This window comes from Fundulus heteroclitus, chromosome 11 (assembly GCF_011125445.2).
Source record: "Fundulus heteroclitus isolate FHET01 chromosome 11, MU-UCD_Fhet_4.1, whole genome shotgun sequence".
Classification (NCBI taxonomy): Eukaryota; Metazoa; Chordata; class Actinopteri; order Cyprinodontiformes; family Fundulidae; genus Fundulus; species Fundulus heteroclitus.
Window position 1 is genome coordinate 17,671,535 of NC_046371.1, and position 21,252 is coordinate 17,692,786.

The 21,252-nt window shown below is 39.0% G+C and overlaps 1 protein-coding gene across 1 annotated transcript in view; it reads left to right on the forward strand.

Annotated features, from left to right (window-relative positions):
- rxfp2a (relaxin family peptide receptor 2a) overlaps positions 1-21,252 on the forward strand; it is a 117,992-nt gene that overhangs the window by 17,575 nt on the left and 79,165 nt on the right. Inside the window, exon 2 of the mRNA XM_012878701.3 lies at positions 2,986-3,129. Within this exon, the coding sequence (XP_012734155.2) occupies positions 2,986-3,129 (144 nt within the window). The remainder of the gene's footprint in view (positions 1-2,985; positions 3,130-21,252) is intronic.

A 21,252-nucleotide genomic window follows, 5' to 3' on the forward strand; every position in this document is an offset into this window, starting at 1 on the left:
GAAAAGCCAACATGTTAAAATTAGAATATTATATCAAATGAATAAAAGAAAAATTTTCCTACAGAAATGTGGGCTTACTAAAAAGTATGTTTAATACCTGCTTAAAGATTCTTTTCAAAAAGTACTTTTAATCTGTCAAATCAGCCTCAGTGGCCACACGCTAATTTCTGGGTGCATCTCTACTTTTGTAAAGTTAAGTGGTTAAAATAATTGCATTTTATTTGTTTTTTTCAACTGCTCTCCTCATTTATGGAAAACCATCACTGTTTTATTCTATTCCTGTCATTCTATTCCTGTCATGCTGCAACAATAACTGCCTTCTTTTAAGCATGGTTTAATTGGAAACCAAATTGACATCCTTAATCAGCAGTTAAAATGTCTCTCTCCCTCTTTTCAGCCACTGTCAGAAAATGGACAGTTGTGTGATGCTTTATTGGTGGTAACAGTTTGGTTAATTTTGCTTTAATAGCTGGCACAGAAGCTTTGCTTTGCAAAGTGCAACAGTGATAGATTTTGTTTTGTAGTTAAAACATCCTTTTTTAACAACCTAATTCAAATTTAATACAGGTTACTGCTGCGCAAGGAGAAATAAGAGAGAAAGAAAGCATTACTTTGTCTTAAACTTAACAAACACAACAAATCAACAGGGGAGCCCCGGAATGTTCACAGATGAGTTTTCTGGGCCACTTCAGCCTCATTAAGAGGAGTCAATGATGCACCAGCGTGCACTACAGAGTTGGAATGATCGGGTGCTCAGCTGCTCATCCTGTGCTTACTCTGATTTTGTCCACATAACTAAACTAGAACGTGCACTATAAATAAATAAGCAAGCAGTTTAACAAGTACAACAAGCTACCATGTTACATGTTTGTTTAGTGTTGCAAAAAGTGGCCTCAAACTAATATTCCTTCATGCCCATGGTCACTGAGGGGATCCAGAAGAAAATAACCACGAAGCTCTGCTATTTTGAGTAGGAATTGAACTACTTCTGGAGGCTGCTGTACTATCATGCACATTGCATGTCGTATGTTATGTAAATAGGCTGTCGTGTTTTCCACTGTTAAATATTTTCCACTGTGCAATATTTTCTCTTGTGTTTACTTTTTATCTCCTATTCTTTGTGTTTCTTTAGAGCTAATTTTGATTAGACTAGTTTGTTCCTTTTTTTTCTTTCTCTTTTTATTGCTAATAATTGCCTGCAACTGTCTGTCTGTTTGCCATGGTCACACCCAAATTTTCCCATTGTGGGATAAAAAAGGAATTCTTATCTTGTGTTATTATGCAAGGGGAAATGGAAATGAACGCTTTATTCTACTGTTTCTGGCTCATTTTTGTTAACCCAGGAATATCCCAGGTTACAGGCGATGTATTTTGCACTGGAGTTTGCAAGATGAAAAATAAGGTTACAGACATTATGCACTCCTTTCAATCCTTAGGACACCAGGTTGCAAAGACTAAATATAAAAAAAAAACATGACTTTCTAAATAAAGCATTTGAATACTTTTGATCTTAGTTTTGCACGCATCACTAAACAGTAAACAATTTTCTACATGCAAAGAAAACAAACAAAAATAACTTTAGACAATAAGTGTTGAACTGAAATTTTCCTTTTTTTAATGATCATCGGTCAGATTATTTTGTGTTTGATTTTGCTAAAGACATAAGCAACTTCAAAAAAGCTCAAAACAGTTGTTTTTTTTTTTTATTTACACACTCTGTACTGCCAAAAGGATTGACTTATCTGCCTTCACATACATGGAAACTTGAATGACATCCCATTCTTAACACACAGGGTTTAATATGACATTCACTTTGCAGCTATAACAGGCGAGTCGAGGTCTTCCTCACCAAAAGCTATGCATTGTTCTTGAGCCAGAAGGCCACAAGAACTTTAAAGGCCTGTAGCTATTGACTATGAAAGAAGATGGCAACCTCTGCGACTATTAACCTCAGCATCTGCTGATCCTGCTCTGTGTTCTTGCTAAAGCCAGGTTTAGATTCAACGCATTAAACAGAACACGAGAGTCCACACGCCAAAAGTGACGCAGTAGCGCTTTCCCCGCGCCTTCACGTAGGATCTGTGCGCTGTCAAGGTGCGAGGGCATGCACCACCGAATTAAGCAGCACAATTTTGTTCAGTGCTTTGTTGTTAATGTTTATTCTATCACTGAAAACAGCATACACATATTATTGGCATACTTTCAGGAGTGAGTTTATTCGGCAAGTTTGTGAGCTCAAACCAGGATTTTGACTTCTACATGCAGCATAAATCAAGTCTAAAACCAAAACACAGAGCATGTAAAGCAAACGGCTTTTATTTAGTTAAGCAAAGTGTGTGTGTGTTTTTAAACCTTTTATTTAAAAAAGATCTCTATGGGCTTTACAGACGGGCTATACACATCCCCATCTTCATGTTCTCACGTATTTCTGTATGTAACGGGTGAACATACCATCTTCTTCCATGTCTCTAAGCCTTCGTTTATTTCTGTTTAGCTACCACACCAACACAACAACTGTTCTTCATGAATGTTTCTATGCGCAGACATTTTGGGTGTGTGATGTCAACTGTTTCTTCTCTTTTTTACTGCATTTCCACTGGTTATGTTGAGTACTGCCCCCTGTGTTTTTGAAGAATACTACAAGTATAAATGTCTGCAGCACTTCTATGGGTTTTGCGCGCCGTCCGCACAGAGCTGTGCGACACCCCGACATGCCAATATGACTCAGCATTTAGTCTTTCACTTCGGTGGTCATTCCCAATCTATTCCACTTTATCACACCCCTAAAGTTTCATTGTGAAATATTTAGTAGCAGAAAAATGTCACAACTGGACTCATTCCTGAGAAAGACCCATTCTTTCAAAAAATATTTCTTAGAAGTCTGCAAGCTTTGGTGATTTTCTAACTGTAGCCATTGAAGTGGGAGAAAATGGTTGATAAATTGCCCTTTGGCCAATTCTCCTTATTCTCATTTTTTTTTTTCAGTCCTTGTGGCGAGTGTTGCGGAGGAAGAGGCGAGATGTCCACTCGGCCAGTTTCCGTGTGGCAACATGAGTGAATGCCTCCCTCAAGCCTTGCAGTGTAACGGACACAAAGACTGTCCCAATGGAGCAGATGAGTGGCGCTGTGGTGAGTATGTTGATCAGCTGCATGGGCACAAAGTGGTTCCTATTTAAGTTTTGTATTTATTGAACATTTTCTCATGAACAGCTGAAACCAAGGTTCACTGTCGCATATAAAATTGTATAATATCTAACGACAGATTACCAGATAAATTTATTTGTATAGCACATTTCAGTACAAGGACAACGCAAAGGAGTTTAAAACAAGCAAAGACGACCGTGGCTGATTCTATTTGCCGTTTTCTGTTGAAATGGTGGACCATCCATTCTCTTTGCCCAGCGAGAGGGAAGAGAAAGTAACCAAGAAAACAAAAAGTAATAGCCAGGAACAAAACAAGAGTCTGTATTGGCGCAGCTATTATTACCAGGTGGCGTGGAGATGATTCTGAGGGAGCACGGAGTCGGAACTGATGCGGGGGTTGCATACTGACGCCTCTCTCTCCCTAGAAAGAGGCATCAGTATGTATGTACAGTACGTGTAGGGCTATCGACCGGCCCATTCATTGTCTGTAGTACAGCAGCAAGACTGGCCAGTTTACTGGTGTTTGCTTATTTAAGACCCCAAATAAGCGACCGCACATTCAGAAACGAGCCCAAAAAACGTGACTCACGGAATTTACAAGCAACTTGTAAAATCAAAAACCATTTCACACGATGACCGTAGCTATGAGCTATTAGAAGTAGCTAATACATGGAGGACATGTTTACAGTGTCACGCTTATCATACTCCAAGGCGTCGGTAATAGCTATTACGGCAAAGTCATTCAGGATTCATTTAAAAAAAAATGTTTTTTTAAATTAAACAGGTAATGTTGAGTCCAAACAGAGGATGAATGGATGCTCAAGGGTTTGGCCTATTCTTCAGTGCTCTATCCATAATACCTGACCAGAACCATGATTCTTTACTTCTTTTCAGTGCTGGGCTATTTGCAGATTGCAACCAGTGTAAACATTTCTATCAACATTTGATTACTTTATTTTTGCTTTAGTGGCCCAGATTCCCTGTGCATATGCAGGAATATACTGAGCTTTTCAGTCCTTGAGTCACATAACGATGTTGAGAGCACAACAGAAACCGGAGCTTTCAGGTTGGTACTGAGCTTAGGCTGTGAAAAAACAAGTGTGCCATGAGCATGAAGTCCACTTTCAGTTTCCTCTATCATGCCCAACTATAACATAGATTGCATTTTTTTTTTCCTGGAATGTGTTTTTTCATCCTGTGTTACAATATTCTGTTCGACAGTGAATGCATCATTATGTCCAGAAGACTCTCATTAAGATCTTGGACAATATTTGCGTGTTCTGAAAGGAACGGGACATCTGCATAAGCTGCTACTAATCACTCACTGAGACAGTGACATATATAACAGAGAGGGGAAAAGAGCATTTAAAAAAAAAAAAAAAAACTTGGAATCTTGGGAGGAAGTGAAAATCACTTGAGTCAATAAATTCTTACCTAACATCTGCTTAAGCAATATCATTTTGCTGGAAGGTCAGTGTGGTATTTACTTCTATTTTTACATGGGCCTTGACCTTTTTCAAATGTCTTTTTATGCACAGCTACTGAAAATCACAGATGTTTGGGCTATTCGTGCCTTATGATGAACTTCAATAAAATCATACAGTTTATGGCTTCACCCAGCTGTTTATTTAGACAACATGATCAAGTTGAACAACTCAAAAGTCAGACAGAAGCAGTTTGGTGGGAATGATGTATGGATGCTCAGTCTAGGCTCTCATTTATTTGGGCAACATACAATTATAATTAGGCCTTTGTAGTTTAGGTGGCTGCAGCCAGTGATTACAGATATTTAAATGCACCATAATTAATTTGAAAATATTTATTTTAGGCTGTTAATTTGTGTCTAGAAACAACAATACCACTTGTTAAATTTTCTCAACTTATAGACCTATAATAGCCTCAGTCGTGCAGCCACCCTCTGTATCTGCTGTTGTGACAGCCGCCATCCCCTCTCAGTCTCATAAAACATAATTTTACCTCCATATAGTCAACCAATATAAGGATATATAGGAAAATGTATTTTAAAGTTAAGCAAGTAACTGAGGGGACTACTAACAATTCAACTTTGTGCATGCTTCTTCAGAAGTTGTCCTCCTGCTAAATTACCCTACCAACCTTTCAACAATGTTGGTGTAAAGAAACACAGCTGTCATATGTCCTAAAAAAACAATCAAATAATAATCCAGTCAGTTGAAATAGATAATAAAATTTTTTGTTGATTATTCTGATTCATAGTCATCTTGCTTTATATGAAATTGCATTGATTTCTAGCATTAAAGCAATATCATTGTCATTATTATAGGGGGCATCAGAAACATTTTAAGGATATATAATATATAATATCTGTGGGTACCCAAACAGAACACCAGTTCCCGCTTGGGCCTTTTCCACCAACGTGGCTCAGAGCCCATTCTAATTCCCGCTGTAATGATCGTATTTAGGGAACCCGATATTCAAGCTTACTCCAAGGAATATTTTCGTAAAAGCTTATTGATGGGCGTGAAGGTGGTGACAGGTAATGGCTGTTACAGCTGATGAAGGTAGATTAAAGGAACAGACCCAGGTCATGGTGACGGAGACAGCCAGGTGACCAGGAGATGTTGGCAGAGACGCACTGACCAGATGCTGCTGATGAGTCCCCAGCGAGGACAGAGTGAGACACTGAAACCCCGGTACAACTAAAAAACAGGTGCCGCAGACAAGCACTAGTAAAGTACCGTATTTTCCGGACTATAAGTCGCTCCGGAGTACAAGTCGCACCAGCCATAAAATGCATAATAAAGAAGGAAAAAACATATATAAGTCGCACCGGAGTATAAGTCGCATTTTTGGGGGAAATTTATTTGATAATATACAACATCAAGAACAGACATGTCATGTTGAAAGGCAATTTTAAATAAAAATAGAACGGAGGCAACAACAGGCTGAATAATTGTACGGTTAGCTTACGCTACATGACACAACTGAGAACGTGCCTGGTATGTTAACGTAACATATTAAAAGCTATTCAGAATAACTATAGCATAAATAAAATGCGAAGAAGTTAACCAAAGCGCCTGTGTCACTCCAAATAACTAAAATCCAGTGAAATCTTCATCCTCTGTGTCACTTTCAAATAACTCCGTTAACTCCGGAGGTAGATGATGCGGCACTTCCGCTTCTACGTCGCTTACGTCTGATTCAACACAGGCCTAGAGCACCCTCTTCTGGTTTGGTGTGAAAATAACAGGTGTAATGATATACTGGTAAAAATGTGTAATAATTTCACACATAAGTCGCTCCAGAGTATAAGTCGCACCCCCGGCCAAACTATGAAAAAAACTGCGACTTATAGTCCGGAAAATACGGTATACTAGTGAGGGCAGGCAAGAACAGGTCCATGGGATCAACAGGCTGAGCCACACAACCACTATGTTGGTGAAGATTCTCATCCAGGTCATGATCAATCAAAAAAAAAGGTTAATAAAACAGCTGGAGTTCTATTCTGAAGATGAAGACGTTTCACTTCCCATCCAGAAAGCTTTCTCAATTCAAAACGTCTGGAATAGTGTGGCGTTCCGAGCTTTATAGACCTGCTGGCGAGGCTTCGTTAGAGGACTGCCAGCAGGCGAGACAAGACGTTCCGGCAATGAGTGCCTGTGTAAAGGCAGGTACTGTGTATATATAGGCCGAGTGACAGGTGAGCTGGGTTGAGTGATTAGCTGCAGCAACAGGTGGAACTAATTATGGTGGAGCACGGAATGGAAAATGATCGGCCAAAACGTCCAAAAACATAAACTAAACCCTGAACTGCTCAGCCAGTATGGGTTGAAATTAGTTTTAATTAGTTTAAATTGATAAAGCATGGTAATTATTTATACATGTATGGTCATAGCCGTCTTCTTCATTGTAAGGTCTAGGCTGCAGTCATTTCTGTTTAGGAGACACTTCCATCTACTCTTCAACCTCCTAAACGCGGCAGCCCCTCACCTTCTCATGGTGTTTAATAGTAACTATAATGTTAAAATAAAAATAATATTGATACATTTCTACAGATACATAGCATTAGTGTGCTTGACGCTGGCTCCCAGAAAGTGTATTGAGACACCGAGCTGGTGCTAGAACGAAGGTGCTTCTGGTGGAAAAGTGCTGTCGTCTGTCTGCCTTTCTGGCTGGACCAGTCGTAGTTGCAGTCTCTACCACCCCTGCTTCATGAGCTGCTGACGGCCGTCCAGGAACAACGTGCGGTGTCAGCCACAGCAGTGGTCCGGGCTACAGTGGGGTTCGTAGGTGAGCAGGTGGAGCTGCACAGTTCTCAACAAGTTAGGGGGGTTTTATTGAAGGAAATACAATATTGCACTTGGGTCTCAGTCTCACCACAGGGTTTATTCAGGTTCCAACTTGCTACTGCATAAAGGAAAAAGGAAATCAATAATTTATCCACATAATGTAGCAATTATCTTCTCTTGGCTCTAATTTGTAGACCAGAAAGCGTAGCAGGCGAACCGAACATGTAAAAATGAAGCATTAAAGATACATTTCCAGTGCACACAATTCCTTTTGGTCAGGTGGGAGAGTTCATACACGCACATCCAGTGAAAGAGAAGGTCTCTGTGAATTCAAAAGCAGGCTCATAAATTTAATCTAAAGCTGCAAAAAAAAAAGAAAAAAAAACGGTTTTAAACACCCCTTTCTACTATAAATGGCGGAGATTGCCCAGCATGGAGGGTGCTTTTAGATTAGCCGGACTGGCCAACGTGACTCTTCAGGGAGAAGCTGCTCTGAGAATAACTTTAGCTTCTCTGGTTGTGAAATGCCAGGCACGTAGGTATGGAGTCTGCCGGAAGATCCTGTTTCATAACAGCCATGGGAACAGGCTTCAAATAAATCTGCCAAAGCACCCGCCACAAAGTCAAGTTCATTACCAGCCCCGTTTATATTTACTCAAAAAAAAAACATTGTGCCATTAGTGTTCTGTAAAATAAACTGTGTGGCTCTGTAAACGCCGCCTCCCTCCAGTCACGGATGAAAAGTTTGCTCTTTTGTCCGCTGTTAAAAGCGCCTCACCGACAACATCAAAGCAAGCGTGTTCTCTTAGCACGATACATGGCATGCTGTTATTTATAAAAGCATGCCGCCAGAGTCATTCGGGTCCAAGTATTTTAATGTCAGCAATGAAGGCCATTGAAGATCCAACTCTAAGGTGTACAGCACGCGACTCATGCTGCAGTAACTTTATCAGTGGAGTAAAAGTCCCAGGATGTCTCTGACATTTGCTTTCATTGACACTCTTCGCTCTGTTTAAATCTTTGTGCTGGGTTTTTAGAAGTGAGAGCAATTTGATAAAATGAGACACACAAGATGTTTTAATTTGGCTATTGTCTCGGTGTAAAGTAGTGGTTAGAGCACTTTGAGAGTGCAGCTCCTGATTTAAAACCTTTTTGAGTCTTTGTGTTTGAAAAAAAAAAAAATCCACTTTGAAGACTTCATGGCTAACAGAGTAACTGAGTTAGAGAAGAGGCGATTGGTCATTAGTACAGAAGCACGAGTAGTGACGAGAAGAAGAAAATGTGGTCTGTGCCAAAAACAACCTGTCCTCGCTCTTGGCTAGACACGAAGATGTTTCTTTTTTTGTTTAGTTTTTTCTCATTCCTCAAGCCCAAGCTCTTTTGTCTATTTTACAATCCACAGTGTCAGCCTTTTTAAATAATTTACATTTTTAACTTTCAAATACATTCAATAGACAGATGTAGTTATTTTGACCCTGTGTAAGAGGAGCCTAAAAAAAGGGACAAATACAACATTTAAAGAGGCTGTGTTTTGTTTCTTGCTATCAATTTCTAAACTGTGAATTGGATATGACTTGACCTAAAAAACCTTGTCATATTGCTTGCATATGCAGTGAAACTAAACAAAAAGGAAAAGTGTATTTAAAAAAATAAATATAGGGAAAGCAAATAGCTCAAAATTACATTCCGTATGTCTTCTTTGTCATGTTATTTAGTTAGCGACAGAAAATTGCCATTTTAAACTGAAAATATGTTAAGGCTGAAAAGATTCCAACTACTTCGGTTGTAGATTAAAAAAATAAATTAAATTTAGAGTTATTTTTGAAATGGTAAATTAGACTGGAATATGTAAAAATATTATAAAACCATACAGAAAATAACATTAAAAAAAATAGATCCTTTGATTTACATTTTACAAACCAAATTGCCATGTTACAATGTTTTTATGTCCTTCTCAATGACCGTTGAAAAAAATCTTTCTTGATTGTACAGCAGTCAAGCCCATCTTATATTTGATGGGCATCTTTTTACCATATTTCTAATGATATTTTTGCAATTTATTTTTGGTGACCGGTTTTTCAGAAGACCTGTTTCCATCAGCCTAATCTCTAGCTCCCTCAGATTCATGTTGGGACCCTGGCTGCTTCACTCCCAAAATAAAAAAAACAACAAAAAAAAACACACAAAAAGTATGCAAACTTACAAAATTGCAATAAAGAAAATCCAAAATGAAGGGTACTGAAACCCTGTGGGCCTTGTGTTAACACGAGGATCTGACAAAGACTGAATGAAACCAAAGGGTATATCTATAAAGCGGAGAGTTATGACTTGAATGAGGTGAATCTAATTGATTAATGAGTTACAGCTCTGAGTCGTTAGGAGACTGAGGCAACTGAGGGGAAACTACCAGAACCAAGTTCTCAGAATCCCACAAAGGAGAGCAGAGAAACCAGACAAACTAATGGAATAGAAAAATTAAAAACACTGTCAAAGAACATCAGCCAGGAAAAATCCACAATAATTAGGCAGAACGTTCACCAAGACAACATTAATACTCAAAATACCAAAACACAAAACTCAGACCAAGTTCTTCACATCATGATGGTATCCCCACCATCAAGGGACAAAGAGGAGAGCTGTCGGGTGCAAGCAGGGCCTGGGAAAGAAGGCAGGCAAGAAAGTTGTGAATAATTTTAGCCTGGCAGCCGGAAGCCAGCAGAGGCGGGCAAAGCAACTCAGCAAGGCGACCCAGAGGCAACGGAGACTGGTGAAGTTGCTCTGGAGGACACTAAACCTCAATAGACCAAGAAAGGAAATCATCTGGGCGAGCCGAAGCCCATGGACACTTGTCGAGAAGCTCGGTAGGCCAGCTTGGAGTCCTGTAAGGACTGCCAAAGGAGTTCCAGAGGAATCCCACAGAGAATGGCGCAGCTGGCCTGAAGAACAGCCCAGAGGCTGTAGAGACGAGCAAAGACGCTCAGCTGGATGGCCTGGGATTCATGAAGACTGGCACAGTTATTCAACGGGGGTGACTGGGAGTCTGTCTCCAACTCAGACCAAGCTTGCGAGGAGGTTGGCCAGGAGCGGGAACAGGGGGGCTGTTCTCCAACTCCTGGGAGAACACAGAAACAGGCAGATGTGGATCATCCTCAACCCTCTCACGGAAAACAGGAATTAGTGGAGGCACGATTTGCTTGAATGCTTTTGGCAAGAACAGGAACATGCGGCGATAGGTCAACCTCGTCTCCTTTGGCAAGAACTCGGTGTACTCATTGGGAACTTTTGTGCGAGGCTCATAGATGAAAATAGGCCAAGTCATATAGGCATCAAGCTGCAGTAGAGGAATAAAGTCTAAAATATACAATCATTATATCATTAATATTATATCAATATACCAAATCAGCCAAAATTCACCTAACTTGTCAGTTGTTTTTTGTTCAAAAAGTAAAAGTACCGTTGAGTCTGTATAATCTTTACGTTATAAAAACTGTCCTCTTCATGGCTCGACTTGTACCTGGTCTTAGCAAATAGTTTTTTGATGTTGCAAGTATCACAATGTTTAGGAATCATTGGAGGGAAGTTTGAACCATATGGAGGTTCAGCTTAATAGAGGTAAATAGAATTTAAAATGTTTAAGGGGCAAAATTGATGGTTTTATCGTTAAAATCATTTAATGACGGTCAGAACCACAGGGAAACAGCTGTTGTTTAGACTTTGAAAGTGGTATTTTGAATCATCTATCACAGGAAAGATTATAATTCCAGTAGTGGCTTTATGGGCTCTGTTTACACGTCAAGCCAAAATTGATGAAATGGTAATAGCTGAAGGTCTCTTTTGAAGGTCTGGGACTAAGATTGTCTTTTTCCGTTTTTTCCATGCCAGTTTGAAACATGTTGAGCTCGTTTTCGGGTCATTTAGGGAGAGTGTAGCCTCTGTGTTTGCCTGTGCAGTGCAACAAATCAGAGCGTTTAAAGACAAGCGGCACTGCGAAGCATCATTTTGTCATGTCATTACCACAAACCTCAATATATTTTCTTCCTGTTTTTTTTATTTAACTGACCAGCACAACACAGCACGTAACTGCTAAGCCGAATGGAAAAGGAGGAATGGCTTTATGAAGCTTTAACAAATCTGAAATCTACTACGCATAACTATACAGTGCATTTTAAAGTAATATCACCTCCAAAAAAACTGCCTTCACAAGATGCCTAATTGGTGAATATAGTCTATATGGATGTGATGTAGTTATTATAATTTTTCATTGAAAGCCTCAAAGGTTTGAGAACATGATTCACTGATCATCATCATCATCTATCTATTCATAAAGTGATGTGCAAACCAAAAGGAAACCAAAGTGCTGTACCAATGAAGAACAAATAAAATGAAAAATAAAATGAAAAAAAGAGATAGGGATTAAGCAGTAATGGCCTAATGGTTCTGCTCTCTGGAGTTAAAAGCCAGTTTAAAAAAGAAGATTTCTTTTTCTAAGAGATTTAAAATCATTTAAAGTTTCAGCAGACCTCACAGAAATAGGGAGACTGGTCCAGAGCCCGCAAGTTGCAGCTGAAAAAAGCTCCATCTACCTTGGTCATGAGCCGAGTCCTGGAAAAAAATCTATGAGCTTCTGATATCGTTACTAAAGGCATCAAGAAGGCTCTCTATGAAGTCCTGAAACAGTTTACAGCAGAGTTAGGTTATAAAACATTATCCCAAAGTTTGAGGCTCTGAGCAATTATGGTTAAATCAACCAACCGTAAAAAAAAAAAAACCTAGCAAGGAGCCCAAGGGAACTCTAGAGGAGTTAAAGAGATGCTTTTCTTAAATCTGGCCTCTGTGAGTTGCTTGCAAGAATAAAGCTTTAGTTGAAGGAAATACATAAGAAGTCGTGTTTAAAACTGCTAACCTTTAAGTTTGGAACAAGCTAAGCAGCTGACAATGGAAATGTTTTGTTGGGAGGAAAACTAACAATTAACACACCATTTATACTGCAACACATGGTGGTGGTGGGATCATGCTGTGTGAATGCGTTACTTCAGCTGGGTCAGGGAAGCTGGTCAGAGTTGAGGGGAATACGAGGCAACTTTGGAAGAACAATTGTTAGAGGCAGCAAAAGTCTTGAGAACATAGCAGAGGATGTTGTAATCAGACTGACAGAGGACCTGCTATTCGAGACAGACACGGTGTTGCATTTTAAAAATGTTTATTAAAATAACAAACAAAGGAGCAGGCAGGCAAAACCTCCAATGGAGTTTGGCAAGGCTGAGAGTGGATCAGGCCTCCTTAAACAGCCAGAGACACAGTGTAAAATTTAAGATCAAAGCATATTAATGTTGAGAAGGGTCCAGTCAAAGTCTGGACCAAAATTCAATACATTTCTTTTTTTTTCTTGTTCTTTTTTTTCTCTCCAAAAACTTGGAAAAAAGGCTTTTCAGTTCTCCCATTTGACCTCGGGGTTACAACCTATTGACTGTTAGACAAGTTCAATGTAAAGAACAAGTGAAGATACCCCCCATTTAAGCTTGATTTCAATCTTAAATGTAGCTTGAAATCAGTCTTTTAAAAGAAACTGACATTACATTATTTAATGTCATCATTTAGAAGGTATACTTAATTATGTAATGACGTATAAAGTATATAACTGGTACACATAATTATTTCATAAAACATTTAATGATGCGTGCATCTATTTCATGGTACATTTATTTTTACCATGATATATTTATTTGTTTACATTCGTTCCTTTTAACACTCCTTATAACAGGAGTAGATGCGTGTGAGTGAGTAGACGCTTCTGTTTCTGTCCAAAGTAACTCCAGCGCAATACAGATTTCACTGGTTCGTTAAATTCACTGTAGTTGTCAGTCTGGTAACAATCTTCACTAAACATTGGTGCCATAGAAACATTTCCCAAAAGGGCGCTCCCCCACAAAGATGGAACAATGTTTCTGGTATTTGAACATGGGTATTAGTATCTGCCATTGTTTTCTTATTTATAAAGCATTTTTTTTGTGTGTTAGTAATTTTAAGATACTACCAAGATACTTAGCTCAGCTTTTTTTTTTTACCGCAGTTACTTCATGCTTCTTAGTTCTCATCTTTCCGTGTACCCTCATGTGTAATGAAAAGAGATGGTTTATTTCTGCAGAGTTGAGGGTGGGGGGGGGGGACTCTTTTTCACATCATCCAGATCAAGATGAAGCATATTGGTCTGAATGTGGTTACATGTAATCGGAGAGCCATCCTGTCCTGGATTATTTCTCATCAGGTGGCCTGTCCTTCTCGCACGCTGTGCCCCACTGCCAAATAACAAAGATTATCAAAACCACCAGGCTATTCAACAATGCCCCGACGTAATTTTTGAAGCCGTGCTGTTCCGTGTCTTTAAATGTCAACGTTGGAACGTCAAAACCCCATCTTTTTCTAATATGGATAATATTTTGTTTTACCAGATGTGTGAGAAGTCCAGCTTTGGCCTCCTTTTGCTTTGAAAAAACAGCACAGACAGCTTCCAGTCCATTTGTAAAACGAGTAGTCTAAAGTTAGCGACAAGCTAATTTAGCAACAAGCATTTATGCTCTTTGGATTCATTCATAGCCGTTCAGTGTGACGCGTATTTTTTTCTATACCAAAAACATTCCTAGCAAGAAAGAAAGCATTGCACATCACCGTGATATTTTCATGCCCACTGAGATGCAGGATGGTGGCAGCATAATGGTGTGGGGAGGCTTGTTCTTTCAGTGGGGACAATATAGCTGGTCAGTGTTGATGGAGGAAAATGCATAGATATTAAATATAACTACATTAGAACAGTTTGACCAGGCTTGAAAAATTAAATTCAGAGATGCTCTCCGCTTAAGTGGATTCAGTATCATCTATGCTGCAAAAGTGGATGGGCAGAAATGTCAGCTGCTGTGTGCAAAGGTGGTAAAGACATACACTGGAAGGCTTTCAGTTATAATTGCAAGCAAAGGTCATTCAACAGAATATTAACTGAGGGGGCTGAATAAAAATGCAAACCCAACTTTTTGGAATTTTATGTGTAATAGGTTCTCCATCTGCTTCACATTTATGCTCTAGCCTGGATTGGTCTATCACATAAAATCCCTGTAAAATGTATCCATGCTTGAGGTTGCATTGTGACAAACCATGAAAGAGTCAAGCGGGTATGGTATGTTTTCAATTTTCCTTTTGTGTGTTATCAAGCAAAAAAAAAAAAAAAAAAAAACATTGAAAGGGACTATAACTTTACCATTTTCAAAAGCCCACACTAAAGAGCCTTCATTTTCCATGCATGTGCTGTTCCTGGTGTTCCTGAAAACATGTGCACAGCACAGACTTTTCTTTCTTTGCCTTATTTTCCGATTAATAAAAAATAATGGTAAAACTTTTCCACAATGCCTTCCATACGATTAGTTTTAATAGCCCCACATTGGAAGAAAATGCATTTGATCTACTTTATTTCACTAGAGGACATAGGTTACACACCAACCTTTTGCTTTTGCAGCACTTCAACACAACTCAATCACTTCCCTCCAAAACTATTTGATGAATTAAAACTAAGGGGCCAGGTTTTAAGTAATAGGTACCCTCACTGGGTTCAAACCTTCAACCTGCAGACTATTAAAGGTGTCTCCTTACCAAGCAAGCTATCTGATCAGTGTATCAGCAAAGGCTTTAACTTTACTGGATCACAGATGGGTGAGGAGAATATGCTTGTGCATGGCAACATTTTCAATTTTAGGATTCCTGCTGTCATGAGTAAGCTTAAATTGATTCATTCAGTTAAAATCAAGTTCAATTGAACATACCATTATGCACATTTTTCACAATATGTAGTATCTATGCAATATTATTACATTCTCTGAGTACATGAAACAATAATGTTCAATCAACGAGATATGCTTAGATAGATCCAACAGATGCAAGTTTTTGTTTTGGTCCTCAGTAATAGTATCTACACAATATTATTATGAATATTATTACATTACGACATGAAATAACATATGCTTACCGTATTTTTTCGGACTATAAGGCACACTTAAAATCCAAAATTTTTCTCAAATGTTGATGGTGCGCCTGATATATGATTTCTAACCGATTTTATGTGGTATAATGTGCTCAAAATGATTAATTATGACTTTGATAAGCAATAAAGCCGCTCCACTCAGTGGATATTCGGAGCTTTATGGTACACCGTGTCACTACCTGATTGTACCCCTGAGCGGTCTACAAAACTGCCTGACTGTAATGTCTAATCTACAAGTGCATTTATGCAAAGACCCCCACAAACACGGGCATGCTTCACTCCGCGGAGGTCCGCGCGTTCTCGAGGCAGACTCTGCTTGGGATCCGTGCATACAGATATTTACGACCGCACCCGCGGTGTCACACAATAAACTTATCAGCCACAAGAAGTCTTTAAATCAAACTGTTTTATATGTGACACTGAGCTTGATACACTGAGCTGCTCCAAGCAGGCGGTACGCACAGCTTCACAGTCCCTCTCTCTTCTCACTGACAGGTGGGAGCCTGTTGGAAAAGAAACGACCTCTGGGTGCTCAGCTGGCTAATCACATATTTTACCATCCGTTCTGTCGTTTCGTCCCACTGGCAGAAAGTATGGGAATTGTAGGAATTTGCCACAAGAAATGCAGGCAACAGTACACTCGACTGTGAAGGGTAAAATGTCAGGAGAGTCAGCGTGGAATCCGCCAAGCTCACAGTATTTGCACAGTACGCCCGAGTATGTGAGAGCCTTTAGGCAGCCTGCGCCCGGAGTACGCGTTAGGAACAATAAACCTAGTAAGTAAATTCAATATAAAAGTTATGTTTATTTTGGCCTTATGTTAGAAACAGGGCAGCGTAGTCCAACTACTCTGTCCTCCTGACAGAGACGGATAGAGAGCTGTGTATGTGAAGTGATATTACACACTTGGGAAGAATATTAAGTGTGTTATAATCCAGTGCACCTTATATGTGGACAAAGACCCACAAAGACACGTTTATTCACAATGCGCCTTATGATCCGGTGCACCTTATGGTCTGAAAAATATGTTAAATAGAAACAACTGATGCCAGATTTCTTTTGTTCAGTGCAAAGAAGGAATTTCAATTTGCATTTTTTTAGATCTAGGCATTCAGTGAGATAGGAGTTGATCTTTTTTTTTTTTTTTTTTTAGTTGGGCAGCCTTAAAGACATAAAGGCTGTAACAAAAGATTTCAGACAGAAAAGGCTGAAAAGGTGTGGTAGAACTGTAACTAAAGGTATACGGGGGGAAAAATAAACTGATCATCAAAAATGACCTGAACTTGGAATATGACAACACCTTAGTTTATCATCCAGGGCTCCTGTAGAGGCAAACATGTTTGAAGCTCTACCCAGAAAGACACCGCTCGCAAATCCTAATAAAAGCAGCTCCACGCAACTATAAACAAGGTTATACTGGCAAAAATAAAATCTTTGTGTCTAATTTAATGTTTGGATCCTTCTCTGTTGTGCCTGGCTGTGACACATCTAATCCATCCTCCTTGCCGGGAAAAGCTGATGCGCCAATGTTTTCTATTACACCTGTTTTGTTGATTGAAACAGCACATAAATGCACCGCACTTTCATTTATTTTTATCTTGAACAGAGACAACTGCTTCCACACCAACTAGCGATACAAGTTTATAGCTTAAAAAAATTGTCTTTAAAAAAAACTGACAGAGAAAGGAAGTCAATGTGTCAATGTGTTGATCAGTTCTAACCTATAAAAGAGTGGAACTACCTGCACTGGGAGGTTTTTCTAGATCATGTTATAGATTCTTGTTTAAAATAGTTTTTTTACTCAAAGATGACATACTGGTCCATGCATAGAAACAACTATTTATACTGCAAGTGAAACACAGCATTAAACATGCATTGTAAGCATTATAGCAAGCTAATATGCAGGGAAAGCCAGAACCAATATTACAATAATTAAGAAAATAAATCACTAAAAAGATAATAGAACATAACACAACTTTGATCCTAAAAGGAAATGAGACGGGGATCACTATAAAGATAATAGGACATTGTAAATGGAGAATCTTCTTTTTTTTTAAAAGAGCTAATTATGCCCGTCAATCCCTTCCTATAATTGCTGACCAGCTTTTTGCATGTTTCCACTGGTGTTCTGACCATTTTAGTGATAAACTTCAAGTCTCCAAGGTTGGAAGTCTTCCTTGCCATCACCTTAACCTTTAGCTCTCTTTAGAGATCCTCAATCAGATTCAAATCAGGACTCTGGCTGGGCCACTCCAAAACTTTACTATTACTTCCACTCAGAAGAAACATGTTGGTAGAATTAAAAGATTACTTTAAACCTAAATCTGCCCTGGGGTATGAATAACTTATGCGCTTAACTTCAAATACGAGGGACTTCCCCTTAATACTGTGATAGTGTTAACTGTGAGAACTGTAACGCAGCAAGGCAGGCAGGCAAAAACTGAAGCAAAAAATATTTTTGAAAAATCTATAATTGAAAACAAAGTAAATGCTAACAGGCAGAGGGAAAATACTTGGGAAGCAACTGGAACCACGGGGGAATGGCAGTAGAACCCAGCAGAGGATGAAAGCAAACCAGATGTTTAATTAAAATAGCAAGGAGTAGTTACTGGAATGCTTCAGAGGTAAGATATTTAGCAGAATGCTGGACAACTGTGGGGAGAGCAGGACTTTCGAGACTAAGGGAACCTGAATGACAAAACAGAATATGTTCTGCAGATGACTTGAGGAAACCAGAACAGAATAACTAAAGGCTAAACAAAAACTAAGCACATTAAATGAGTAATAATTACAAGGAAGAATGAATTGAATGCATTGTATGCAACATAACAAGCTAATAAGCAGAGAAAGTCGGACCCTATATTAAAATAATTAAGAAAAAAACTCACTAAAAAGATAATAGAACATTGTAAATGGAGAATGACTTTTTTTAAAGAGCTAATTTTCTTTAGATTTTGTTAAAGAAATTGACTATTCAACAATGATTCACACTCTTTTCAATAATAAGTAGAAAACATATTTATCAGCAATCCCTTCTTATAATTGCTGACCAGCATTTCGCATGTTTCCACTGGTGTTCCAACAATTTCAGTGATGAGCTTCAATTGTCCAAGGTTTGAAATCCTCCTTGACATCACCCTCACCTTTAGCTTTCTTTAGTGATTCTCAATCAGATTCAAGCCAGCTGGGCCCCCAAATGATCAAAGTTTACCTGCTGAACGGTTAATAAGTTGTATTTCATCTGTGATTAGGCCAAAGAGAGACCGGATCAGGTTTAAAGTACATATTCAACCTGAAGGTCAAAAATGTTTATAAAGATACATTTTAATTTTTAGAATTTGCATTCTCTTGTTGGCCAAAAAGCCAAAGTTTTATCTTCCTAACTTTTATTTCTTGCAGACCTTTTTAAGTGTGAACAAAATGTGAGTTTTACTTTCAATTAAATTCCTTTATTTGCTACTTTTGAATAGAAGTAAGGGCAGCTGGAAATAATGTGACTCTGTATCCCCGTTTTAAATCCCTGGAAAAGATCAAACACAGTAGATGAAGCTTTTCAACGTTTGTCTTATCTGTTTTTATCTTAAATGTATGTAACAAAGTAATCTGACTATCAAATTCTCAGTGTTACCAAATTGGATAAGAACAGTTTGAATGAAACAGTAAAGATTTGATTATTTTATTTGTTTATTTTTGCCCCTATGTGAGTATCCTTCAAAAAATAGTTGCCAAATTAGATTATTGGATTATTGAACAGAGCCACTCTAAATAAATGTTTTTTTCAGGAACATCTCACTGCTTTTCATGTTATTTGTGCTTATTGGATGTGAAACATGGCACAGTTCTGCTTGTATTATGCTGAAGGTCTGATTCTCTTTAGCTAGCTTAATTAAAATAAAGCAAAGTTTGCTAATAAAGCTCCTGTAGATGCTGTACCAGCTGTGTTATGCAACCTTTTTTATTTTCTAAACCATAATCTCAGCTGAATAGTTACATTGAGCCCATCCAGCATTTTCTCTGCAGCACCTGCATGTTTTGTTTGTGCTGTTCAGCCAACAGGTTAATCTTATCTACGCCTGCCCTAAATAGACACACTGTGGACATTTTTGCAACATCTTTTAACACACATCTTAACTGTGTTCCAATAAAACGGGTTAACCATGATTTTTTTTATGAACCTCCGTAGAGACAATGTAAACTGCAGTTCCCAAATTGATGCTAATTTTACTTTTAATACAGTTTTAACACATGTTTGAGCCCCTTCATTTTAGAAAACTGACATTATCTAATATTAAAAAACTATCTCACAACCTTCTGGTATGCTGAAAGTTAATAAACTAAAATAAATATGTGTAGTTTACACAGGGAACACAGACCCTAACCATCAATTAGGTTTGTTAACCAAGTTTTAGATTTGAGTGAAATGTACTCTGATGTATGATGGGGATTTATTATTTAGGGATTTATGCGTGAGAAGGATAATTTCAAACTTAAATGGGAGCCTGCAGGGAGGAAGCTAAAATAGGAGAAACATGACCTCTCTTTTCATCAGAGCTCTGGCTGAATGTCTGAATGCAGACTTGTCCTCATCCTGGATCAGACTGACAGTCGTGTTGTCTGCAAACTTTGAGAGTCATTTGTGTACAGATATGAGAGGAGTGAGTAGAGAACGCACCCCTGGAGGGTGCCTGTGCTGAGCAGTGGTCGTTCTAGACCAAATTTACCAGGGGATGCCAGGGTGGGGCCTATGTTTTTTTTTTTTTTTTTTTTTCATGGGGACACTGAAAAAAATAATTAAACCAGGAAAAACTGGGTAAAATTTAATTGTTTGATATATTGAGTGAGTTGCAGAGCCAAAAAATCTCTTGTGTCTCTGGAACTGCAGGTTGCAGACCCCTGAAAAGTGTGATCCTGTCTCAATGTGGCTGAAGCTAAAAGTGAAACGCATTCATTTTAAAATTATTATTAAAACTAAAATGTAGAGGTAAAAATTAAAATGGGCCCAAGGACCAACCAGTTATGATCTCTGTTCCAGCACATATCCTCATAAGAAATCTATTCACTTTTATGTCTTCAGTACGGGGGGCCATAACAGGGGCACTGGCCCCCGTTGGCCCCTTTCTAGAACCGCCCATGGTGCTGAGGATTCTTGTGCGGGAGAAGATGCTCCGCAGCCTCACCTGCCACTGCAGGTCAGACAGGGAGCTTGTGATCCAATGACACGTGGCGAGAGCTACTGTGAGCTGTACAAGCTTCTGGTGGGAAGATGTCTGGGTTGATGGCCAGGCTGAAGTCCACAAACAGGATCCAGGCGGATGTCCCTGGGTGCTCTAGGGGGTGCAGGATGAAGTGTAGTCCCAAGCTGACAGGTTCATCTGCAGATCTGTTTTTTTTCCCAGTAAGCAAACTGCTTACTCAGATGCTTCAACCCTAGTTGCTGAAAGGATTTCATGACCGCAGATGTTATGGCAGTAGGACTGCAGTCATTCAACCCTGTGATGGTGCGTTTCATGGAGATCAGGATAATGTTGCAGCTTTATAAGGAGGGAACCCCGTGCAGCTCCACAGACTTGTTCAATATCAGACTGAAGAGGGGGGGGGGGGGGGTTGCTCAGCACAGGCTATCAGGCAGGAGGAGGAGGCATCGTCTGATCCTGGAGCTTTCCTGGTTTGCAACCAGTTTCGTTTATTTGTGATCATTAAATGATTTGTGGTACATTTCGACCTCCATACAAACATTCAAACAAGGTGGTAAATGCATTTTGGCAGTAATTGTTTCTACCAGACAAACCGTGTCCACCATGATACTCGTTAAAC